This window comes from Castanea sativa, chromosome 11 (assembly GCF_040712315.1).
Source record: "Castanea sativa cultivar Marrone di Chiusa Pesio chromosome 11, ASM4071231v1".
In the NCBI taxonomy this organism is placed as follows: domain Eukaryota; kingdom Viridiplantae; phylum Streptophyta; class Magnoliopsida; order Fagales; family Fagaceae; genus Castanea; species Castanea sativa.
The window spans coordinates 9,780,848-9,808,222 of record NC_134023.1 but is presented as its reverse complement, the minus strand read 5'-3'; the positions used below and the strand labels follow the sequence as shown (position 1 = coordinate 9,808,222).

The following is a 27,375-nucleotide window of genomic DNA, read 5'->3' as shown; positions in this document are numbered from 1 at the left end:
TAGACGAATAATCTCTTTTTAAAAACCATACTCCTGTAAATACAATTTTAAGCATTGAAATTTCAAATTTTAGATTGAAATCATGTTTGTGTTTACACTTAAGTTGTGTTTTCAAAATAAAATTCCAATGTAAAATATGACATAACTTAAATAAGATTTTAGAGCCACATTTCAATACAAAGTTTGAAATTTCAAAGCTTAAAATTAAAAAAGGGACTATTCTCCCAAATTACTTTACCATAACTCCATTTTTAATGTTCTAGTTAATAATAAAATAACATTATTTATAATAAAAACCCTGTCTTAAAAAAATTTGGAAAAAAAAAAGTGTGGAAAGTGTAAACTACTAAACTGTATTATGACCTTTTTATCATTTCTCTTTATGATCTCAGTATGTACAGGGATTTTAGCAATGTTGTTAAGAGCAGATATTTGGGTATAGAATGCATTTACTTAGTTAGGCAGTTACAATTTCAAGCATGTTAGTTATTTAGTTACAATTCTAAACATGTTAATCGCATTTAACATGTGTTAGAATTATTAAATACACATGGAGAATAATACGATAATTAGGATAAGGTTATTTGGGCCAATAGATAGTTTTAGGGTTCCATAAATACCTATTTGTAATCACATTTCTATTATTGAAGAATCAATCAAACAGTGTGCCCATGGGTGCGGTCCCAATTATATCTATATATATATATAATAGACAAAGCTGAGAGAAAGTTGATTCCTGCATTTAAGGACGTGTTGGGTAGGTTTAGATTTGATTCGTTTTTATTTTGGGTTTTAGGGTTTTCTATCAAAAGTTTTGTAGATATGGTCTCCATTGTTTTCCCCAACCCTCCCCTATCATTGCCTTCAGTCATCAATTTGCTACCCTCACCGAAGCTGTTTCCCCTCTCTTTCTTTTCTCTAATTTACCAAATCCTTCTCTCTACAACGATGAAGAACTTCTTAGGTCCCTTAAAATCATCGTCCTGCTACCGTCTTTCTAGAGTCGCTGCCATACAATTCGATGTCAAGAACATGTTTACTGTGATCGGACCGGTCTTTCTCCAAAAGCTTTACCGGTAAAGTTTCCAATTTTGGTTTTTTACTTGCCAGTTAAATATGATTTAGGATTTTGGTATTTCAATTGGCTTGATTTAGATTAAGGGTTCATTTAGTGGTTACAAATATTACACCGTTTCTTTCTCTTTATACGCTCTTCAATCACGCACATGTACATTTTAAAAGCGAAAGGCTACACCGGTTCTGGGAATGCTAATACACTGTTTAAATTTCAAAGACGTTTAAAGGTTTCTTAATAAATGTATATGGTTTAAAAAACACACAAATGAATTCAGATAAGAGAGAGATTGAGAGACAATTTGAAAGGTGCGAATAGAGAAACTGAGAGACAGTTTGGGATTTTCTGTTACGGTTTGTAGATTTCAGATTTTGATGTTGTTTGTTTGGTTCTTTCCTTCTTGCCCTAACTCACTTTTTCTCTCTTGCTTTACATCTCTGTTTCTTTCCCAAGGAAGTTGTGATTTTATATGCTTTGTTATTTGTTATTTTTCTTTAAAGAGTATAACTAAAGGGATTATTCAGTTTGCGTAATTAGAAACAATGAGGATTTTGATTGGTTGTTGAGAAAATGGAGGATTAAGTGAGGGAATGATGAGGGAAATTGGAATTTGTTTTTGGTTCAATTGGGGACTAATTGAATGAGCAAAGTTTGATAGAGCACCTTGATAGAGCATCTCTTCTTTCTCCCACTATTTTTTCCCATAATTTAAATGGTTAATTTGACATGCTCTGTTTTTTTTTTTTTTTTAATCTCTTTTTCCTGTTTTTTATTGTTGTGTTTGATTTTGGAGGCAGAACTTCAAAGCATAAAAGCCCTAGAACCATCTGTAAACCAAAATCTACAATTTTTTTATTATTTATTTTCATTTTACTTTCTATTTCTAATTTTTTTTGTGTTTTCTTCATTTCAAATTTACCTTTCTTTTTTGGTTTTCAGGAAACAGAAGTCTCTTCTCATGAAAGCTTGCAGCAAGTTGTTGTCCTAGCACAGATTCTAATATGTACATCTCTTTTCTTTTTAAAATTTTCTTTTTGGACTTTGTTTGCTTAAGTAATCCAATTTATTACTCTCTTAACATGTTATTATAAAATTAATATGCTCTTGAATATTGTCCCAGCAACGTTGATCGAATATGGGCTCAAATTGCAAATTTGGAATTACTAAGTTGTAAGTGTAAAACCACAGAAGTGATTCATTTTAACATACATACCTGTTTAGGAGGTTTTGTTGTTACATTTGAATTTTTCAGTGATTCATTAAGTGTTGTTTCTTTTACATGTGATGTTTTGTTGGCCCAACTTTAGGACGGTTGTGATCTATGATTTACTACAATTGCTTTTTCAATATCTACACTCCTAATCATTAAAACCTACCGATCCACACTTCAATTAAAAAAAAAAATTTAAAAGAGAGCCCATAACCGTTAATAAACTTTAAACATAGAACAAAATGAGATAAATAAAGAGAGAGGGAGATAGAAATATGAAGGTCCGCCCCTCTGTCAAGCCAGCTTCCTGCCAACGTGTACCCTCCCACCACTGACTCGCCAGGACTGCTAACAGTAAGTTTTCCTCTTTATTTTTAAATTTGTGCATTAAATATCATCTTTTTTCCCTCTAAATATGTTATTTGTTCTTTATGAGAGGTATATGTGTTGATTGTGATTTTTATGTTGCAGAAGCCACTGAGAGTAGGAAATAATCTTAAAATTGCTTCTAATATTGCTGCATTTGGATTATTTAGAAGTCATATAGGCATGGCTTTATGCATAAATTTGTGATGTTTCTTTTGCTGTTTTTACGTGTTTGAGCTTTTGACATCTTATTTTTAGATTAAATGATCTATGCGATTTTTCTCCTTCATTTATGTGCATGTTTTAATGTGTTGTATGTGTTCTATATACTTTCAGCCTCAACAATTTCATTCAAAGTACTGGCAATTGCAATTTGGAGAACTTAGTCTACCAAAGGATTTAGTTGCTGGGTTTTGAGTTGAATGTATTTGTAGGTAGTTCTTTCATAAGATTATATGCAGCAGTGGTTGCAATAATAATGCATGATGTGTGTGTGATAAAATGCCTGTCTTGAAAAGATTATATTATGTGGAATATTTTGCTAAATGGTTTACTTATTGAAGTAATTCTCTAGAACTTTTTTTTGAAATCAAATCAGCATGTGCATGAAATGCTTACTTATTGGATTAATAATAGATTTTTAGTGTTTAATTGCAAGAAAAACTAAGCTTGAAATTGATCCTATCAAACTTATCCAACATAGGCATTTCTGCAGTAGATGCAACTGTTAGGTCCTAATAATAAACTTAAGTTCAAGTTTTGTACAAGCTGCCTCGAGGTGCACTTAAGTTTGCTACCTAAGATATATGGTTATTTATATTTGTATAATTGGGGCACGTGAGGATTGATCTGAAAGTATGTACATAATCAGCTATATGTGTTGATTCAAAAATTACAGAGTATGGCTTGCATGATTGAATTTATGGCCTATGGGACCAAGGTTAGAGTTAAATTTTGGCCTTAGTCCCAATGTTAACCATGCAATTCATTTTGTTATGAATTTTTCTTGATAAGTTATTGATAGCATGGTCCTTAGAAATCAACTATTTTTAAATTTGTGGTTACCCCTTCCTATTGCTTGCAGTTCATTTGTATGGCCATGTTGTAGTTTTTGAAAGTTTTTGAGCACCATGCTTGGTAACCAAAAAAAAAAAAAAAATTCAATGTTATGCAGAAGGTAGAAGTGTTTAAGAATATGAAACTGCCTTCAGTACTGTTTCTTTTTTGAGAATGTTGGTTAAGAAGGTCAATGATAGGAGGGTTTAAACCTTTCTTTGCAATTAAGGCCATTGCGACATGTTGGAAAACTCCCCACTTAAAAATCTGCCACTTTGTTCCATTTCTTCTTTCTCCTCCGGGTTTGTATCAGTTTGTTTTATATTTTCCTTTTGTTTTTATGTAATTAGTAATTTACTTCATATATTATAATTGTTATGTAATTAGTAATTTACTTCATATATTATAATTGTTATGTAATTAGTAATTTACTTCATATATTATAATTCTTTTCTTAATTTTGTAAACGAGAGAACACATTAAATGAGTTTGTAATGATACTATTACTATAGAATAGAGATGAGTCCAAAGGGACTATTCTTTATAAAGGTTGCCTTTTATTATGTTTTCTTGATGGTCTATATATTATCTAAATTACAGACCTATTATGTACTAACTCGACTTTGAAAATTAGTCCCAAATATTTAACAATGATATTATACCAATTCATTTGGATATATTTGCACTATTTTCTAAGTGATTCCCACTGTAATAAATTATTATTTGTTTCTCCTTATTTCTAAGTAAGTTATGATGTCTGTTGTAAATCCAAAACTTAATGGTAATCTGGTAAATGGCCCTTATGAAGCATTGCCAGGATTCAGGGATGTCCCTGGTTCTGAGAAGCAGAACTTGTTTATCACAAAGCTGAACTTCGGCTGTGTTTTTGGGGATAGGGAAATTGGTTCTTGGATTGGTGTTTGGGAATTCTTTTGGGATGATTTTGGGTCAGTTTCCGATTGGGATTCTTGGGGTGCTTTTGCTTTTTGCGGAGATTGAATTGGCTATGGCTTGTAGGGACATGAACACAAAGGAAGAGTCTTTTGTCATGTTGGTTTGTGCTGCTGTTTCTTTGATTGGATCCAGTGCTGCTCTGGGGTTTGGGTGTGGGATTTTGCTCTTTTTGCTTTTGAAATTAAGGCAAAATTTGGACTGTTGTGGTTAATGTCTCCATGCCTATGATTTTATTAACTGTTGAAAACATGGTAAAATGTCACTAAAAAATCTAACCCTCTCATTTCAAAATCTAATTTTTAAACCTTGCTACTGGTATCAAGTTTGTTTTCTTATTACTGCAATGTAGTGAATTATGATTGACTTTGAAATACTACTTATTGTTCGCCTTATCATGTAAAGTGAGCATCTGTATCTATGGAATTACTGCCTTTTGAATTGTATAGGTCTTTATCAGTATCCAATACAGCAGTGGGGAAGTTGATCGTTTTACTTAATGACTTTTTTATGTTACAACTGCAGAAACACATTGCCAATTAAGTTTTAACTCCGTGATCTTAGACTCTTTAGTCGATGTTAGATAGGCCTTCATAACTAGTAACTAGCATCTGCAATGCATAACTTCTACTATCATCTACAAGATTACTTGCCATTGGAATTAATTAATATCAAGTATCTTTGCTCTTTAGTGCTTAATCATCTAAAGAAACCAAAGAAGGATTGTAAAAGTGGTCTACACTCCATTATCCACCATAAATAGATAGTAAAATTTTCCTAAGGTCCATATTTTGATGTATATTTAAGATGTGTAACCCCTTTTCACCTTCAATTAGTCACCTTTCTCTATTGTCCAGTATAGACATCGCTCATTCATGACACCATTTAAGTGAATCTTGTCACCTTACTACTTGTGATGAGCCACACAAATCATTGCCACACATCACAAGTGCAACAACTATTTATTTCTAATGTTTGGGACACACAATAGTAGTCTATTCCTCATTGATGGTGTGAGGAAAATTCAATTTCATGTGCATAATACAATACCAAATGACCTTAACACTAGTTTAAAGGGTAGCCTTGTTAACTGTTTTGCACCTCAAAAAATATAACTAAAAATTCAATTCAATTTCATGTGCATAATACAATACCAAATGACCTTAACACTAGTTTAAAGGGTAGCCTTGTTAACTGTTTTGCACCTCAAAAAATATAACTAAAAATTCAATTAGAAGTTGAGAAATGATTAAAGGCTATATAAACTAGCTACACATATCATGGTAAAGGAGTGTATAGCACCTCAAAATAAACTTTAACTTTCAAAACTCAGGGGGACCTGGGCTTCAAAATATTCAGCCAAATAATTATTATTATTTGACAAAAAACCCTATGGATAATGAATATGTTTTTTTTTTTTTTGCACATGTTTGTCATTTGGGCTACCTACCATTTGGGCTATGAAATGATCATCTGTTTTGATTTGGCAACTAAGAATTATGACATATTGCATTTGGGCTACCTACCATGTGGGTTCAGTTTTTGTTATGGTAAGGTAACATTATCTAAGGTTGTGAATTTAAATAGTTTTTGGCCGCATGCCTGATAAAACTTCTAGATCCAGAGATTCAACACCACACTTGATTGGAATGTGAGTTTTATCTCACTATTCTGACTTAAGTTCATAATAGCTGCTAATTATGCTCTGGCTGAACCCACACTATCATTTAGTTATACGTACGATCAAATATATTCTCAAAGTTTGCATGTCATAAGCATGTGCTTTTTAAAAGCTTAGCTTTCAACTTGTTGGCTTTTATTATTCTGTACAATATGGTGCTTTACTTTTAGGTTTGATACTTGGTTTGGATTGGAATTATCTCCTGAGAGCCTTGCTTCTGAAGCTTAGAATGAAATAGTCCAATGCTAGAAGAGTGCCTAACTGCCAAGAATTTAGCATGGTCCATGTTGATTTCATGTATATGGAAATGATTTTAATTATAAAAACTTAATATAGTCATTTCATTATCTGATACATATTATTCATTATGTACTTTTCATTGGAAGTGTTTTGGCTCAACAACAATAATAGAACCAATGTTATTGTTTCACCATTCTAGATTGTATTATCTGTTTGAAATCATGCTACGGCAGTAATTTCAAAGAATCAGTGCTAACTGTATCAATCAGGCAGGAAAGGACACCCAAAAAGATAATAGAGGTGGCACCTTTCTTACATACAGCATGAGTTAGTAACATCTTAGGTATTTGGTATTCCACATTAATGTGGAGAGGGAATAGTTCCCTCCTTTGTGTGAATGATAAGAATGTGCATTTGTACATAGCAGTACTTTTGCATTACTAATATATATATTAATGTACCTCAAAAGCAAGAAATGCACTTTCGAGATGCTGTTTTGATGGTACCAAAGGCTCTTGCTGATTATTCTGTTTATTCCTCCCTTTCACTTGCTTTTCCTACTTTGGTTAATGGGTTTCTTGGACATCTTAGTTGGTCAGGTGCTCTTACTTTGTTGGTCACCCTTTCATGTCTCTGTCACCATTCTTGTACTCTTTCTTTGGCTATGTGTCTTTCATTTTGGAAAAGAATGGGGTTGAAGATTCATGGCCAAAGGGAGAGCAGAAAAAAACAAGGCTATAGCCGCGTTTTTAAAATGGGGCCATAGTAATGGGCTGAAGCCGCGTTTTTAAAAACGCGGCTTCAGCTCACAACTATGGCCGCGTTTTGAACGCAGCTAATACTTTCACAATTGACAAGTCGTTCATCGTATAATCTTCAAGTTCTTCGTTAGGATTATTTGCCACAATTGATTTCCTTCCAATAGAAAATGCTGGGTTTTTAGGTAAAGGTAATTGTGTACTTTCATTTATCAACATAGACAGCATATCTGACATGGTAGGGCGATCAATTGCACCATCTTCCACACATAAGAGACTAACATGAATGCATCTCAGTACTTGATATTCGATGCATGACTCCCTTATTGTTGGATCAACTAACTCTAGCCCTTTACCCTCTTGCCATAAATCCCATGCCAAAAAAACGGAATATTTATTTAAAATTTTGGAACCCAAAAACTATAAAAATATATATGATCCAAAGTTATATATATATTACATACATATCCTACTAGATTGAGTGTTTGCTCATCATCATAGAAGCTGTTGTTTTTTCTACCGCTCACAATTTCAAGCATTAAAACTCCAAAGCTATAAACGTCAGATTTTATAGAGAACACACCCTCCATAGCATATTCAGGATGCATATAACCGCTACAAGAAAACACAAGATAAACATTTTTATTTGAAAAAAGAATTGATGAACTTAAGAGTGGTAGTCTTTAGCATTATTTACTTTTTCTAGAAGAATGGTGTGTAGTTAACTTACTATGTCCCAACCATTCTATTAGTATTTGCTTCCAATATCATTTTGCTTGAAAATTCTTGCCATGCCAAAATCAGAAATCTTCGATTCATATTTTGATTAAGGAGTATGTTACTAGCTTTTAGATCTCTATGAATTACTTTCAACCTTGAATATTTATGGAGATAGATTAATCCTTGAGCAATTCCTTCACTTATGTTGAAACGTTTCTTCCAATGTAGTAGCTTGCTTTGATTTGAATCTAACCAATATTAAAGTTAAATCTGATCAATAATGTACTTGATATAAAGTAATATAGATAAATGTATAAATTTTATGAAGACAACTAATGAAGCCTTAAGATGAATAAAATTTAATGTTTTCCAAATCAAATTGGAAGTAGTTTAAGCTTTTATGATTATATTAATTCTATGAAAAAAACAAATGAAGCTTTCAGATAAAAAAAAAAAAAAAGTTTTCCAAACCAAATAGGAAGTAGTCCAAGCTTTTGTTGGGCATGTATTCATAGACTAGCATCATTTCTTCTCCAAAAATGCAACAACCCAAAAGCTTAACAAGATTCATGTGATGGAGTTTAGATATGAGTATCAACTCATTCTTGAACTCAATTATGCCTTGCCCTGAATTTGTTGATCGTTGCTTTATGGCTATTTGTTGACTTGTTAGCAATGTTCCCTGTTGTGCTGATCAAACAAGGTTTAGTCACTGTTGGACATAAGTTAATTTATAGATCTCTACTTAGAAAGTTTTTGGAGCTTACCATGTAGACAAGTCCAACGCCTCCCTCTCCAAGCTTTTTTTCTAATGAAAAGTTGTTAGTGGCAGCCATGATACATTCGTAACTAAATATAGTTATATCAGATCCATTCTTTCCATCATTCGGAAACTCATTCACATCAACAAATGTATTTGAAATCACTAAATTACGCAATTCTCTTTCTTCTGTGGTTTCGTTATGTCTTGTTTAAATTTACTTAAAATCAAAACTTCCATTTCAAGATTAGAAATAAAAAAGAAAAAAGTGAAATGATTTATCTAACAAATTCAATTTATATGTCAAATATTTACCTTGAAGCACAACTTTTCTCTTTCTTAGTAGACAGTTGTAGCACATTATACAGGAAAAAGTTACGAAAGCAATGGCAATTGTAATACCAATCCATAGATAATAAAATGCCACACAGCTACAGTTGTTCCACCAACTAACTTTATAGTCACTAATGGCAAGATTTTTGTCTAGAGTACTGTGATAGCGGGGATCCCAATCAGTGAAACCACCACTTTTAAGATCAATTGTGCCACCATTATGCCTACACTCTGGCTGATTCCACCTTTGACACCCTCCATCAGTGTTATAGCCGTAACAATTCTCTGCTCCGGCTATCAAGGTGGTTCCGCTTGTGGCATTTTCCATTAATTGCCCCATAGGAGTAAGCATCCACGTCTGTTGCAGATTTTGATTTTTATACACGAAAGAAATGGATTCTTCTTCCCCATTTGTAACAACATTGAAACAATACACAGATGTTAGACGTGGTGGAATATTCTGAAATTGGTTGTTTCTAAAGACCCCACTTTTCCAGTGAACCACACCTCGATGCTTAATGACCGACTGGCGTTCCTTGGGGTCTCATTCAAGACTAAAAGCCTCTGGATTCAGGATGGACAAAGTTAACCGTGATGTGAGTGACCGATTTTGACTAGTTTTGTGGTTGACCCCTAATTTCATTCCGGGAATAAGCACGTGTGCCAGATGACCAAAACTTTGCCATAACGCCAGCTTTGTAGATCCATTGGAGTACACTTCATTGAAGACAAAATTTCCGGAATCCAATAAAGTAGCGACAATCTTATTGGTAGCCAAAGAGCATAGTGTAATAGGAATCCCACCTTGGCGCCTAATTCTCAAGGCTCCATTCTTGTTTTCCAACATAAACTCGTCGGAGTCATTATCACTAGGAATGTCTTGACTCGAATGCTATATAATATTAACTGTATCATTGGATAAAACTTGAAATACACCTAACTAGGTGCAATTAGCCAATCCAATGAAATACAAATTGAACCTCCCATTTGGAGAAAGTAGGAAAGTCCCATTAAAGGAGCTAAGTGTATCGCCTGGTTTGATGTATTGGGCATGAGAAGACCCGAACGATGAGAAGAAGAGTAAGAACAGAAACTTGAGCAGGTTTAAGTTGGCAGCCATGATTGACCACTGAATTCTACCAGTTGCAGAAATGGAAATGAAAATAGATAAGTAATGCTAGTTTCAAATTTAATTTTCGTGATTCTACGAGAGAAGAGTTGCTAGTTCATTTAGGTGTACTCCTATAAATAAACACCAGTAGGGTGAAAAAGATACATGCATGTGTATCTTCGCCTTCAACAGTAAAAGACTAAAGGATGAAAGAAATCACTTCTCATTAATTGGTGTAACGAAAGTGAACACAGAAAAAGCGTATAGAGATATTCAGAAAAAAAAAAAAAAAAAAAAATCGTATGGAGATATGCCACGTTTTTGCCTACAATGTGCACTTTATAATGTACTATTCATGTAAACTAGTAGGTAGTAATTGTCGAAAATAAAAATAGTAATGTTAAAAAATTATAAACATTTTTGAAATACTTGCCTGCAATGTACATACACTTTATATAATTTTATTTATATAAACTAATAAGTTTCCTTTTACTTGAGTGTCCACTTTGTTTTCTTGTTTTTTTTTTTTCGAGAAAGTTATTCTTATAAGTTTTAAAGCTCGTCATATGGAGACTGTACCAATTGCTCCAAGTCCAAATTAGCTTGAAGATATTTTCTCTAAAATGTCATTACTCATTTAAAAAGTCATTTAAATAAAAATACACAATACTTTTTTTTTTTAATTATATATAGGGCCTGTTTGGATAAGCTGTTTCAAAAGGTGCGTTTTAAAAACTAGCATTTTTAAAACGTGCATTTTGAAAACTCCATTTTAAAAACCACATATAAGCGTTTGGTAAAAATGTGAAAATATGCATTTTCTATTTTTAAAGTTATATTAAGTGTTTGGATAAGCTGTTTTAAAAATAACTATTTTGAGGGTAAATTCCAAAAAATGACTTAACTATTTTTTGAAGGTTATATTGTCATTTTTCCTGTAGTCAGTGTTTTTTAATTATTGAAAATATGTAATTGAGCTTAACAATTACATTATGTTCAAATTTAAACCAATAACAACTAACCACCTATGATTTGTTGTGAAAATGTTATAAAAATGTTGTGGATATAGCATCTCTTTTTAAAAGAAACAATATCTCCACAACATTTTCATAACATTTTTACAACAAATCCTAAAAGGCAGGTTATTACTGGTTGTTATTATTAGAGCAAAAAGGTAATCTTAATCTTAAGTTCAAATTTGAACCAATAACAACTAACTAGTATCAATTTATTGTGAAAATATTATAAAAATATTGTCAATATAACACTTTTTTTAAAGTGATGAACGGATGATATTTGTATTGCACTGCATGTCTACAACATGACCATTAGAAATATAAGAATCAACTATTTTCTTTATAATAATAGAAAAACATAAGAAGTTAAAAACTTCAACCACTAGCCAAGCAAAATGTGGCAACTCAATAAATTCTCCCACCTACCCCACTTGCTACCTTGACCACTTCTCTTTCTTTACTCTTGGCCACTGAAGCAGTGAAGCTCAGTATTTAATCTTTCTCCTTTCTATTATTCTGTGAGCTCTTTGTCTCTATTTTGGTCTTCGTCTTAGAGTAGCCTACATCTATTTGCTGGGTTTCTTCTCCACAATTGACAATTTGCTCTTTCATCAGTGGTCTCTTTGTGTTTGTGTCTGTGTTTGTGTTATCAATCAAAAAGAGTTTCTTCTCTTGATTATCAAAAAGAGTCCCTCAGACAAAGTAAGTTTCAAAATTTTGATTTCAAATTCAAACAATCATGTAATCCACCATGCAAAAAACCCAAATCTAGAACATAAATTCAACAAAAGAGAAACGGAGAATTGTTACTTGGCAAGCGAGACGAAGAACCAAGACCATAAACAAAGCAGAAGTAGGAACAGAGAGTAGAGAGCTTGTGGAGACTTAGAGAATAGAGTAGCAGATATACATAGAGGAGTATAGATTGACTGAGAAAGTAGAGGAGGAGATATACATGGGAGAAGGGATAAAGCTGGTATTTCTTATCGTATTGGCGCTATTTTGATATTCATGAAGAAAAAAATAGCGGTAACTCAATCTGCGCTTCTAAAAATGCAGAACTTCATAGTGTTTTGTAAACGTGAAAAATCTGGATCTCTAAAATGCAAATGTGCTAATTTTGTGGAGCCAAACAGTTTACAAAATCACGTTTTATCTAAAACGCGATTTAAGACTGTGTGATCAGCCTATCCAAACGGGCTCATAATGGGTTGGGGAAGTTACTTCCAAATCAGTTTGGCCATGAATCTTGCTTCAAGAAAGCCTCATTTGGGGCATCACACGACACACATGACTTAGGGTCGGTTTGAATACCGCTTATTTTGCTGAAAACTGAAAACACTGTAACAAAATAATTTTTAAATGTGTGAATAGTGTCATGAGACTCGTTTTTAATAAAAATTTTGTTGAAAATAGAGGTTTGTGAGTTTCGTGAATAGTGCATGAAACCCACTAAACAGTGCAATTTCAGTGAAAATTTTACTATAAAGAGGTAGTGGGCCTTGTGCACAATGCACGAGACCCACTGACAGACAACATCCCACGGCACAAGACCCACTGACAGACAACATTCCACATTATAAAGTGCTTCTCATAACAAAAAAAAATGCAAATGCACAAATGCTAGCCGCAATCCAAACGCATATTCAGTATTCCTTTTACACAACCTTATCAAAACTTCAAACAGTGAAAAGAGATCGGTGACAACATAAAAGTAAGACTTTCTGTGGAAAAATCTCCCCCTCATAATTTCTTTTGTCCAGGCTATTGGGTACAATTTTCGTGATTAACCCAAAAGACAATCAATTCTGCATCTTTTTTCCCGTGGAATTATGAACAAGATAACGTAAGGACCGAACTCGTTCGCGGAAAAGTATGGAAAAAATCCCATGATAAGAACTAGGGCCCAATCTTCTATAAGTATACCAGTTTTTCAAGCATGGGTCCCTGCAGTGAAATTCCTTTCATAATGACCAAGATATTATAATTTCTTACAATCTTTTTCAAATTGTACTGCTATTCGCTTGGGACGTCGACAAAGATAATAGCGGAAAAAATGCTCTTACTGTCTTACACCATTTTAAAACTTGAAACACGTGAAGGGAAAATTCGTCAGATGAAAACTGTCCCAAATATTCAACAACAATTAGTAAGTGAATTCTATCAAAAAAAAAAAAAAAAACAATTAGTAAGTGAATCGGGACTGGTTAGCCACGTTCTTTTTTAGGAGCAGTATTAATTCCTTTTCATGCAACCTTTTCAAAGCTTGAAACACGTGGAGGAGGTCGGTGATGCCATAGTTAGAATTTTCAGGGAAAATTTTCTATTATTATTATTATTATTATTATAAAAAAACTATTGGATGACAATTTCATTATTGACCCTAAAGATAGAGTCAACTTTTCGTCTTTGCATCTTGCTCGTAAATGTATAAGAATATCCCAAAATAAACGATGGTAATTTCTTATCTATGAAAATAACCGAGGGTCCGAAACAACGCAAATTGCAAATAATTGTATGCGTTTAAAGTTACTCTGTGGAATCTTTAGATATCTCATACGTCCTCTTTCCAGATGGATTTTGAAAGCTACCATTACTAGTACTACAACTCACCAAATTCATTTACTCATCAGTCTCATCTACTTGATAGCCTACAATGTTCAAACTCAGAGCAAGTAAAAAAATTTGAGGGCAGTTTTAGCGAAGCAAAGCTTGAATTTAATGTCAAGCTCTTAACCTTGAGATCCAACACACATATATTACCAACCTCATATATAATTCATTTAGCTTGGATGAGTGGTCCCAACTCCCAATTTATTCATTGTAGGATATGAGTTTATTTGTCAAGAACATATCATGCTTATTACTATGCCCATAAACAGGCTTAGGCTTAGCTTGTTTTTTTATTGAGGCCTATTATTCATAAACCTATTAATGAATATATTTTTAAGGGGTCATCTTGTTTGTTAAACAAAATTAAAACTCAAGTTTGGTTTGTTTAGAAAGAAAGAAACATAAACAAATATTTTATCGAGTCAAGTACAAGTTGTTTATAAATGACATAATTTATTTATAGCCTTATCTTACCTATACCATTAAGACTAAGACATTGGTTACTGCAATAACCCATTTGATTATATTTTTATGCTAGGGATTGAAATTGGGTCTTTATAAATAGGATTTTACAAAATGTCAATCGAAATTAACCTCATTTTCTTCTATAAAAAAAATTAGCCTCATTTAACTGGCATTGGATGCGATTCTAATCTGTCAAGGCTGTAATTCAATATGTGGCTTTAAATTCAAGGAATACCATTGTCTAATAAGACCCAGTCACCCAATACAAATAGGAATACAAAACAACCCCCTAGCTACTACACGTCTCCTACATAGGAATCATGCTATGCACTTGGGAGTTGAGAATATCACTCCTACATGAATTCTGATGGACCCACTACAACCCAATTTCATGTACCAGTTTAATACATAAATGTTTTCTATAAAAAAAAAAAAAAAAAAACATAAATGGTATTCTAATAGAAATATGACTAGCATGCTGCCCCTAGTACAGTTATATAAGAAGAAACTCTTCCTTTTTAAAATAATTAATTAATTAATTAAATAGTACGGTGGGTGGGGTTGGGTAATATCCAAACCTGACTGAGAATTTAGCAGCTATGGTGCCCGTGAAGGACTTCGTCTGTTTACAAGGGAGTGAGTTCATTTCTAAAAATGAAGGAATTCTGAGCAAGTCAAATGGTCCATATAGGGTGGGTAGGGCCATGGTACATTATGGGCTGCAAAGTTGGTTGCTTCTGGACCAGTCTTGAATATTATTGTTACAAAAGTTTGGTATCATTTGGATCGCTTAAAAACAGGTGCACAAGTAGCTTGCGGAATGACGGTCTCTTATGACATGTATAGGCATTTTTGGCAATAATATCATTAGGACTATCCAAGTGACCCGCCGACCCACTCAACCCGGCCAACCCACCCGCGTTCGACCTGCCGCCACCCAATCCGATGACTCTGGCAGTCAGATGCAAGTTCTGAACTCTCTAACCCGACCCCTAGGGGGTCGGTTGTCGGTTTTTCATTTCAAAACCTATGAAACCTGACTCGAATGGATACCTCTAACGTTTTTGGCGAAATATTAAGCATTCCAGACCAAATCTGGCTAGGTCTCGTCGAAATCCAGCGAGATCTGGTCCAGATTCATCGAGATTTGGCAAGATCTCGCCGTTATTCGACGAAATCTAGGCCAAATCTCGACGGATCCAACCAGATTTTGGCCAGATCTCACCGGATCCGGCCATATATCGGCCCCGGTGATAAAACTTAAGACCGGCCCGATACAACCCGAAACCAATGAGACCCGAATCAAAAAATCTGACTAGTTCATCCGGGTCGATTTCGTGTCATATTTTCATTCACCTGACTCGTTCAAGTTGGGTCTGGGTTGAGCACAAATCCTACCCAGCCCGACCTATGGACACCCTTAAATATCATGCACTTTATCACAATTATCCTACTTGGCAGACTATGCGTGGTGGATTAAGTGTTAACATGGGTTAAATTTGTGGCTTGAATTGCCACTAAAGCGCACAAAGCGCATTGCTTATAAGTCGGTCAAGTAATGACCGAATACAACTAGGAATATAATTCCTAGTCTTGCCGACCTACGACATATATATACATACATATATATATATATATATATATATATATATATATATACATACATATATATATATATATATATATATATATATATATATATATAAGTGTTAACGTGGGTTAAATTTGTGGTTTGAATTACCACTAAAGCCCACAAAGCCCATTGCTTATAAGTCGGTCAAGTAATGACCGAATACAACTAGGAATATAATTCCTAGTGTTGCCAACCTATGATATATATATATATATATATATATATATATATATATATATATATATATATATATATATGTTTGTTTTGTATGGCATATAGAGACCAAGAATTCTAATAACCTAGTAGGTATAGCAGCATAAGAAAAAAGAAAAAAAAAAAAGAAAAAGGAGAGGCAGTCAATTTTTATTTTTATTGTTTCTTTTATGAGAGAGTGCTAGGGTGTAATTGGGATTTGGGTTTCTTAAGAGTATTCTTGTGCACTATTGTATCTCCATAATTTTTTATTGTGAAATTTCTTCGTCGTCACTATGGAGGTAGGCAATTTGCCAAACCACATAATTTCTTATGTTCTTTGTGTGGGCTTGTTATTTAATTCCACTTATTTACTGTTATTGATTTGAGTCCTAGGGTATTAGTTTGCACAGCAAGTGGTATCAGAGAAGGGTTAGGATTCAACCTTTCAAATAAAGTAAAGAAGTCAAGCACAAAGTATGACGTAGAGAAATTTTGTGGTAAGGGAAGTTTTTCTCTTTGGCAAAGGTGGATGAAGGATCTCCTAATTCAACAAGGAGTTAATAAGTCCTTGCTTAGGAAGTAGAAGAAACTAGAAAACCTGAAGGATGAAGAATGGGTAGAGATGGATGAGAAATCAGCTAGCTCTATTCGTCTTAACCTAGGTGATGAGGTCATTCACAAAATCATATAAGCAAAGACCGCAAAGGAAGTTTGGGAAAAGCTAGAAGGTCTTAATATGAGAAAGGATTTGACGAACAAGTTGTACGTAAAGAAGCAAATGTATAGTTTGCATATGAAGGACTCAGATCTGTTGGAACATCCCAACACGTTTAACATGTTGAACAACCAATTGCCAAGTTTTGGGGTGAATTATGAGGACGAAGATAAAGCGTTACTCTTATTAGCAACACTCCCTACACCTTTTGATCCCATCTTGCTAGTTTTTCTTGCACCTTGTGGATGATGAAATTAAAATCCCCAGAACCACAATCAACAAATTTTGGCTGAAACCCTAGATATTTGTCAAATTTTCGGGTTTCTAGCATGCCTAAAGAACCACAAATTGCTCTTCTAGTATCTTCAGGAGTGTTTTTTGAGAAAAGGACTCTAGATTTTTCCTTGCTAAATTTTTTTCCCAAAGAGGTGAAAAAAAGTAGTTAGCACTTCATCAATTGCCTCACTGTTCTTGAGACTAGCTTTGCTGAAGAGCATCAAGTTGTCGTCAAAAAATAGATAGGAGAAGGCTGGACCAGACCTAGATGCTTTGATGGGCTTCCAAGAATTATTTGCAGTTTTATCATGGATAAGGAGCACAAGATATTCAAGGAACATAATGAAAATGTATGGCGATAACGGGTCTACTTGTCGGATACCACGGGATGTACTGAAAGTAGGGTGCTTACCACCATTGAAGAGCACAAATACAGAGGTTGACGAAATACAATCCATTATGATGGCAATAATATTTGAGGGAGAATTAAAGTGGACAAGGACTTCCTTGATAAAACTCCATTCAAGGTGATCAAACGCCTTTTCAAGGTCGATCTTTAACGCCATCATGCCAACCCTCCCTTTTTTCTTTTCCATAAAGTGCAAAATCTCTTGGGCTATAATCATGTTGTCTAGCCCTTTTCTTCCAGGGATGAAGGCAGCTTGGAGTGGAGAAATTAAGTGCTGCATGTGGGGCCTTATTCTGTTGACAATGATCTTTGAGGCCATTTTATAAATAGATGTGCAAAGACTAATTGGCCTAAAATGGCCAAGAACTTTTGAACCACTTCTTTTCGGGATGAGAGTCACTAAAGTATGATTCAGATATGAGGGGATTCGCTTAGTTGCGAAAATAGTCAGGACTTCTTCAATGATTAATGATCCAAGTATGTGCCAAAAGTGCAGGAGAAAGCCAGTATGAAGACTGTCCACTCCTGGGGCTTTATAAGGTTTCAAAGAGGAGTGGGCCTTAAGAATTTCCAAACCTGAGGGCATGACTGAAAGCTTATGGGAGTCCTCCTTAAAGAGAGCAACAGCCTAGTCAATTTCAAAGTCTTCATTGGAGATGGAGGTCAGGTGTTGGGTTTGATAGAGCTCTTTGAAGCCACTTAGAATAATGTTCATCACCTGATCTTCGTCATCAACCCATTCCCCAGTGTGGTTCATGATCCTTTGAATTTGGTTGTGTTTCCTCTTAATAATTGTTTTTGTGTGGTAGAAGGCAGTATTTCTGTCACCAATAAGTTGCTAGTCCACCCGAGATTTTAAAGCCCAAAACTCCTCTTCTTGGTTTAGCAGTATAGAGGCATACTCCAAGGAAAGCTCTTGTTACAGAGAAATAAGGAAAGCTAAGGGACGGGTAGCTAAAGCTTTCTACAGACCCCCAATTCTGGCAAGGAGCTGCATTTTCCTTGCAAAGATGCCCAAAAATTTCCTTGCTCTAGGTGGTTGTCAAATTTTTGAAGGTGGAAATGGCCAGACCAAGACTTGGCATAAGCTCCCAGGCCTTTTCCACAACTTGTTGAAATCCTGGATGGCTAAGCCATAGTTTTTTCAAAATGAAAAGGCCTCTCCAACCTCCTTTCACAATTCTCAAATAATCTCAGGAGGAGGGAACAATGATCCGAGCTCACCCTAGTATTATGCGTGTACGATGCTCGACTTAATCAAAATTTATATTTATATTTTTTTATTAATTTAATTAAAAATAAAAATAAATGAATATTTTACTTTTAAGTTATATAATGAATACATGTTGTGAGAATCTAATGTGCTATAAAAGGCATATATATGTTTACTAAAAAAAATAAAAGGCATATATATGTATAAAATAATTGAAAGGAAGATGATAGATAACTATATAACTAATATAAAAGGAGATACCTAAAAAAATTATAAAAGGATTTTGCATAGTATATTGAGATTTAAGGTTCAAGTAATATTTAAATGGAAAAACCTTGAATTTAATAATTTGAATCTATTAAAAAAATGATTGAAAGCATATTTAAGTGGAAAACTCAATTCAATAATTAAAAACAATCTAAATTACTAGACATTTAAAAATATGAAGTAGAGAGTTACATGAAAATTTTATTTTTTATTTCCTTGAAAGCATGGAAAAAGACACCGAAACTTAAGTGATTTTCACCCAACCAAAGAAAAAAAAGAGTTTACTGCAAGATTATACTACACTGCAGTATTTTTAATTTATTTTTTTTATAAAGCATTAGATGAAGAATTTGGATTATAATTAAATTAAGATTTTTATCAACTTAAAAATTATAGGAGAAGAAGATAAGTGATTATATGAAGAATTTGGATTGTAATTAAATTAAGATTTTTATCAAATTAAAAAATGATTGAAAGCATATTCAAGTGAAAACCTCAATTCAATAATTAAGAATGATCTAAATTACTAAACATTTAAAAAGCTGAAGTAGAGAAACTTACATGAAAATTTAATTTTTGTCCTTAAAAGCGTGGGAGAAAACACTGAAACTTGAGTGATTTTCATCCAACTAAAAAAAAAAAAAAAGAAGTTACTGCAAGATTATACTACGTTGCTTTTTTTATAATTAAGATTTTTTTTATAAAGTATTAGAAGAAGAATTTGGATTGTAATTAAATTATGATTTTTATCAACTTAAAAATTATAGGAGAAGAAGATAAGTGATTAGATGAAGAATTTGAATTGTAATCAAATTAAGATTTTTATCGACTTAAAAAATTATTGAAAGCATAGTTAAGTAGAAATCTCAATTTAATAATTAAGAACAGTCTAAATTACTAAACATTTAAAAATTTGAAGTAGAGAGACTTACATTAAAATTTAATTTATTTCCTTAAAAGCATGGGAGGAGACACCGAAACTTGAGTGGTTTTCACCAAAAAAAAAAAAAAAAAAGTTACTGCCATTGCTATTTTCTTTAATTAAGATATTTTTTTATAAAGTACCAGATGAAGAATTTGGATTGTAATTAAATTAAGATTTTTATCAACTTAAAAATTATAGGAGAAGAAGATAAGGAACAAAAAAATTTGTATCTATTTTTTTAAAATCTAAAAAAGTTTCTGCAATTTAGTGAAGCTACTTGGCACAACCATAATCTCTAATCCCAACTTTAATTATATAGTATAATATATGATATGATGTATTTGAAGTATTCAAGTGGTATCAAATGAAAACACAACAAAACTACTCAAGAACTGCGGAATATGGTTCCTAGATTCCAAGCTCGACTGCAGGTCAACTGATTGAGCTTTTTTGAATCATTACACAAGCTGACTGGTACGGATTTGCAGATTTTGAATTATCCAGAAATGTTTTATTTTAAGTTGCTGAAATTATGGGTTTTTATAACCTAGTTTGATAGTCTATTTAAAGGCCTATCAAACCCCACTTCAAAGAAGTTGGTACAGTAAAAAAACGGAAGGGTTTCTCTGTGAAAATCCCTAGCCTCTAGCTATTAAATCTTTGAGTTCAAAAAAAGAGAAGAAGGTGATATTGCTACAACTTTTGTGTGCCTTTGGGTGCAGTACAAAGCAAAGTTTCTGAAGATTTTATTGGGGTTATACGTGAAACTATTGCAAAATTCAACTGTAACAATCAAGAATTGCTATAGGGACTTGGTCATAAATTGGAGATTCATGCACTGAAGAAATCTGCTTAAAGGAGTAGTCCAATTGGGTTGGAGTTGAGTTTGATAGATCAATAGATTCTACAGTAGGCAAGTTGTTCAAGATAGGGGAAGATTCCTTATATTTGTAATCTCAACCTTTTGTAGTGGATTCTTCAAGAATCGTGACCTTAATAATCACCGGTTGAAGTTTTTCCTACAAAGATTTTGCCTATCATGACCATATCACTTGTGTCAAATTTCTTTTCTGCTGCATTAAATTCTAGACTGTTGATGTGGTTGTGTGTTAATTGAATTTTGCGTGTAATTAGATTAATTAATCAACTTGAGTAATTAGTTAATTTAACTAGGGTCAATTTATAACCCAACAAAGGTAAATCTAAAAATAATATATTAAGGTCCCAAATACCTTTTTCTGTGATAAAATAACCACATTCAAAGGGCTATTAGTTTGTTTGAGTTTGAAGTGGCCTTGAATTAAAAATCTTAAAGGCCCATATTGGAATTAACTGTGCTGTTTTAGCATTTTTATAAAAGAAAGATTTACTATAAGAAAGGTATAAGAATCACAATGGAATTAAAGATCTCAAAGTCACATTTAAGGCATTGGACAAAGTCTCGGAGAAGTAAAGAGCCTCATCATAGGTGGTTAACGTGTAACTGACCCTATTCTAATATAAGAAAGGTTTTTAAAAATAGAAACAAAAAAATAAAATGAGAAAATTTTATAGTTGCCCTAAAGTCTAAACTTAAGGTACTAGAAGAAATTTGAACTAATTAATTAGCTAAACTAAAGTGATATTCTTCACTTGATGCCATTATATCAGCTACCTTACGATTATTGAAGGAAATTCAATGAAGGAAACTGAACATTTAATAAATTTATTCCCATTTGATATATATATAAAAGAAAACAAAAGAAAATCACCCCCACTATCGGGCGTCCATATCAGAAATGGACAACCCATTCGTTGTATAAATATTCGATTCCTTGTTAGGAATATTTGCCTCAATTTGTTTCCTTGCAATAGAAAATGCTGGTTTTTTAGGTAAAGGCAATTTTGTACTTTCATTTGTTAACATCGATAGCATATCTGACATAGTAGGGCGATCAATTGCACCATCTTCCACGCATAAGAGACTGACTTGAATGCATCTCAATACTTGATATTTAACACATGAATCACTTATTGTGGGATCAACTAGGTCTAGTCCTTTATCTGCTTGCCATAAACCCCACACCTGAAAAAAGGTAAAGGTTCTTTAAAATGTTGCAAGCACACAACTATGAAAATACAGATGATTGATATTTTATATTTATATCACATACATATCCAACAAGATTGAGCGCGTCATTGGAATGATAGAAGCTGTTGCTTCTTCTCCCGCTCACGATTTCAAGCATTAAAATACCAAAGCTATAAACATCAGATTTTGTAGAGAACACACCCTCCATAGCATACTCAGGAGACATGTAACCACTACACCAAAACACAAAGCAAATATTTCAAATTTATAAATGATGAATTGATAAGATTACAAGAATAGTAGTATTAATTTAGCAATGAAATAAACTCAAGTATATGGATGTGCTGACTTTTTCTAGATGAATGATGTTTAATTAACTTACTACGTCCCAACAATTCTATTAGTATTTGCCTCGAGTTCATTTAGTTTGAAAATTCTTGCCATGCCGAAATCAGAAATCTTCGGATTCATATTTTCATCGAGAAGTATGTTGCTAGCTTTTAAATCTCTATGAATTACTCTCAACCTTGAATATTTATGTAGATAGATCAATCCTTGAGCAATTCCTTCAATTATATTGAAACGCTTCTTCCAATCTAGTAGCTTGCTTCTATTTGAATCTAGCCAATATAAAAAATATATATGATCAATAAACTTTATTATATATATAAGGTAACATAGATAAATAAATAAATTTGTTGAAGAAAACATATGAAGTCTAAAGAAAAAAATTGAATGCTTCTTGTACCAAATAAAAAGTAGTCCAAACTTTTGTTGGGCATGTATTCATAGATTAACATCCTTTCCTCTCCAAAAATGCAACAACCCAAAAGCTTAACAAGATTGATATGTTGGAGTCTAGATATGAGTATCAACTCGTTCTTGAACTCAATTATTCCTTGTCCCGAATTTCTTGACAGTCTTTTCACCGCTATTTTTTGATTTGTTGGCAATTTTCCCTATTGTGATAATCAAAAAAGGTTTTAGCCAGTGTTATACACAAGTTAATTTAATTATCTCTCTTTTGAAAAACATTTAGAGCTTATTACCATGTAAACTGGTCCAAAGCCCCCTTCTCCAAGCTTGCTTTCTAATGAGAAGTTGTTTGTGGCAGTTGAAATACATTCATAGCTATATACATTTATATCAGGCACCTTCTTTCTATCATTTGGAATCTCATTCGCATTAATAGATCTCTCTGAAATCACTAAACTAAGCAATCGATCTTCATCCTGTATTTCATTATCGACCCCTGAATAAATTTACGTAAAATCATAATTTTCATTTGATGATAGTATATAATCAAGGAATTATCTAACCAGTTCAATCTATCTTTTAACGACCTACGTACCTTGGAGTTCGACTGTTCTCCTTCTTCGTCGATAACACAACATACAGAAAAAAGTCACAAGTAGAGCAGAGGCACTAATGGCAATGCTAATCCATACCCACTTATTTTTTCCTACATTTAGTCATAAATGGAGGAAGTTAGTAATCATTTGAAAATTATATATTATTGCATATCGACATTGTACACGTAGGAAAATTTGATATTTTCATGTTACATTTGTGAAATTGTAACTTTTCTTTTTTTTTTTTTTTTTTCAGCAAGAAATAACTTATTTATTCAACTTGAGGTTGCGTAATTAGCTTAATGGATCTACGTCGGCGTCACACGCAGAGTTGAAGAAGTTAACATACAAAAGCCAGGCTGTCATAATTCATTTAATATTTGAAAATTTTATTTTATGTCATTAATTCAATATTCAATTTATGGTTCTCTATCATTAATTTGCGTTCGATAAACTTGAGCCAATAGGTTGAGATTCCAACTAAAATACACACCATATAACTTTTTTTTTTTTTTTATACCAATAGATAAAAGTCAGAGACTGATTACAAAAGAGCTGGGTGAACCCAGCTGTGGTGGCCGGGGGTTTTGATTGCTAGGACAGCTAACCTATACACTGAACTTAAAATGACCCTTGGAACAAAAGCAGCTTTACAGACCATATAACTTGACCTAATAGATTGCTGAGTCTTTTGATTAACTTATTTTTTTTCATATATAGTAAGCACTACAATTAAAAAAAAATTGTCACTTCACAAATTTATGCTAATAATAAATAAATAAATTATAATTCAAATTATATTATTTTAATTAATTAAATATAATGATTTTTATTATAAACTTTCAAAAATTAGATTCATCAACCTTATATAGTTAAAATTGTATATAATTTTACTACAAAATTTGACCATCTATATAACTAATAAATTTGATATTTTTTGTTGTTTTTTTTAGAATCTACTTATTTGATATCTTTTGAACTTATTTACAACCGTACATATTCTAATCTCATGTCCGTATAAATATGTTTTAAAAATTTATACACATATAAATAAATCAAATCAAATCTCATACTCACTAATCTTGCTCAAGAGCACATTATTTTGTTTGAGATCAATTTATTAATATTCAAGCTTAAACTTAATTTATTTATTAAATAAATGAACTTAAACTAACTTATAATTTCTTTCAAACTGAGTTGAAGATGATATTAAATATTTAGATTCATCAATCTTATATAGTTAAGATTGTATATAATTTTACTACAAAATTTGACCATATATACAATTAATAAATTTGATATATATATATATATATATATATATATATATATATATATTTAAGAATCTACTAATTTGACAGCTTATAGACTTATTTACATCTGTACAGATTCTAATCTTATGTCTGTATAAATATGTTTTAAAAATTTATACATATAAACATATAATATTACCTATAAATTAATCAAATCTCATACTCGCTAATCTTGTTCAAGAGCGCATTATTATGTTTGAGATCAACTTATTCATATTTGAGCTTAAACTTAATTTATTTGTTAAATAAATGAACTTAAACTAACTTATAATTTCTTTCAAATTGAGTTGAAGCTGATATTAAATAGTTCGGTTCATTTATAACCCTACTCTTATTAGAGAATTATGGGAGAATGATTGTGAAAATATTTCATGATTTAGATAAATATTATAATAGAAAAGTAACAGATACCCTCAAAGCTTTCCTAAACATTACTCATGTTATAAATCTAAATATGTATCTTATATCATGCTATTTAAAAATTTAAATAACATGGTAGTGCACAACTAGATTTAGAAAACAAAATCGTAACAGTTAAATGGACTCTCAACATTTTCCAAAAAAACTAAGGTCACAAAAATTAAGACCTGCACTAAATTATGAATTACCTTTAATTATTTTGTCCTAAAGGTTTGGTCTTCGAAATAATTGTTGCCCTAAATCATCTTAAGGCTTTGGGTTTGCTCCGTGCACGTAGAAATGCATCTCATGACACGGCCCAAGATATGTTGTTGAAATTGGAATCTTGTCTATTGTTCATAGAAACAGAACGAGGAAACTTACCGCTGTGAGAAAGCTTTGGAGATAGAATATAGACAACATCTAAATATGTCAAGTCGCTTGGAACGAAGTTGGACATATTTGTCCAAAATTTGCATCCAGTTCTATTTGCAAATAGAGAAGTATAAGCCACACAGTTACAGTTGCCCCAGCAGCTAACTTTACAATCACTGATGCCAAGATTTGTATCTGAGATATTGTAGCTTGAATCATCTTCAGACACAAAAAAACCACGATTAAGTTCAACTGTGTAGCCATATTTATGGTGGTGCCTACACAGTGGCTGGTTCCACCTTTGACAGCCTCCATCAATGTTGTAGCCATCACATTTATCTGCTTGGGCTATGGGTTGCGGGTCATCACCAAGTAATTGCCCTGTTGAAGAAAATAACCACCGCGATTCCTGGCTTCCATTTTTGGACATGAAAGAGAATGATTCTTCATTTCCATTTGATACAACGATGAAATGATACATGGATGTTACTTTTGGTGAAATATTCTCAAATTCGTTGTCTCTCATTTTCCCACTCTTCCAATAAACCACGCCGCGTCGCCGAATGATCAGTTGGTGTCCCGAATATTCAAGAGTGAAAGCCCCTGAAACTGGGTAGTCGTCAGTTAACCATGCTGTCATTGACCAATTTTGACCAGTTCTGTAGTTTACCCCTAATTTCATACCAGGCAACAACACTTTCCCTGGATAATCAAAACTTTTCCATAACACCCGCTTCTTAGATCCATTGGAGTACACTTCATTGAAGACAAAATCGCCAGAATCCAATAAAGAAGCCACAGTGTTATTGGTAGGTTGAGGAGAAGAGGATAGCTCTATAGGATTGCCACCATGGCGCCTGATTTCCAATGATCCTGCATTGTTCTCCAGGGTGAGTTGGTCAAAGTCATTGGTTATTGGAATACCTTGACTTGTATACCATACTAAACGCGAATCAAAAGTTCTGAAAATCGCTAAGTATGTGTAGTTAGTAGTACCAAATGCAGCAGGCCACGGGTAGAACTGCAACATGAACCACCCATTTGGAGAATTTAGTGAACTTGAGGAATTGAGCGTATCGCCAGTTTTGAGACTATTACGAGCTGCAACACCAGGTACATGTTGAGCATGTGAATCCCACGAGGAGGATGAGAAGAAGAGCAAGAACAGAAATTTAAGGTGTACGTCGGTAGACATGATTGTCCACTGAAATGGAAAGGCAAATAGAAAAGTACTTCTATTTTCATATAGAAAGGTGACTGTAGGACAGGTTGACTGTGAGTTCGGATTAGGCTTTTTGTTAGGTTTATTTGTTGAAGGTGGGGTAAAAGTATAACGGTTTAAATAACCATTTGAAAAGAATGGTTCTAGTGGGAACAAAAACTATGTTGGAAACGAATCTTATGTTTGTAATTTATTGTTATTGTTATTATTATTATTATTATTGTTATGTGGCTGATAGCTGATGAAGTTATTGTGAACTTGGTAAGTATCGATTGTTTTACGCTCTACAAATTGAATTAAGCACTGTCGTACACACACAAATTATGAAATATGAAATTATGAAATCGTGTTTTTTTTTTTTAATTGTGTATATACACAATATAACTATCATAACTTGGTTTTATGAGAGAAAATATGATTTTTTTTTCCTTTCTTTTAACTGTGCAATTATCTATTTTCATTGAAATGGAAAAGCTCTTTTAGGGAATGATGAGATCAGAGGATATGCATGAGCAGCGTGGTTTTTTTTTTTTTTTGGTTTTGTTTTTTTATTCTTTTGTCTTCTTTCTTTATGTTTCCTTGAAAGGGACAAATTTTTTGTTATATGTATACTCTAACATGAACGGTACAAAATATATATAAACATGAAACTTGC

At 32.9% G+C, this 27,375-nt stretch overlaps 1 protein-coding gene, 1 long non-coding RNA gene and 1 pseudogene across 2 annotated transcripts; 1 reads left to right on the top strand and 2 right to left on the bottom strand.

Moving 5' to 3' along the window:
* Positions 1-724: 724 nt before the first annotated feature.
* LOC142617838 (uncharacterized) lies at positions 725-2,355 on the top strand. Its single transcript, XR_012841066.1, has 3 exons — positions 725-1,076; positions 2,015-2,078; positions 2,196-2,355. It is a non-coding gene; the product is annotated as an uncharacterized LOC142617838 (long non-coding RNA).
* A 5,036-nt stretch (positions 2,356-7,391) lies between these two features.
* On the bottom strand, positions 7,392-18,340 carry LOC142616040 (G-type lectin S-receptor-like serine/threonine-protein kinase At1g67520; annotated as a pseudogene).
* A 3,363-nt stretch (positions 18,341-21,703) lies between these two features.
* Positions 21,704-26,778, bottom strand: LOC142617274 (G-type lectin S-receptor-like serine/threonine-protein kinase CES101). The gene is made up of 7 exons (XM_075790056.1): positions 25,508-26,778; positions 23,411-23,521; positions 23,109-23,311; positions 22,808-23,018; positions 22,442-22,679; positions 22,142-22,292; positions 21,704-22,053 (listed from the first exon to the last, which is right to left on the bottom strand). The coding sequence occupies exons 1-7, from the start codon at positions 26,691-26,693 to the stop codon at positions 21,745-21,747; spliced, it is 2,409 nt and encodes an 802-aa protein (XP_075646171.1). The 5' UTR covers positions 26,694-26,778; the 3' UTR covers positions 21,704-21,744.
* Positions 26,779-27,375: the final 597 nt, after the last annotated feature.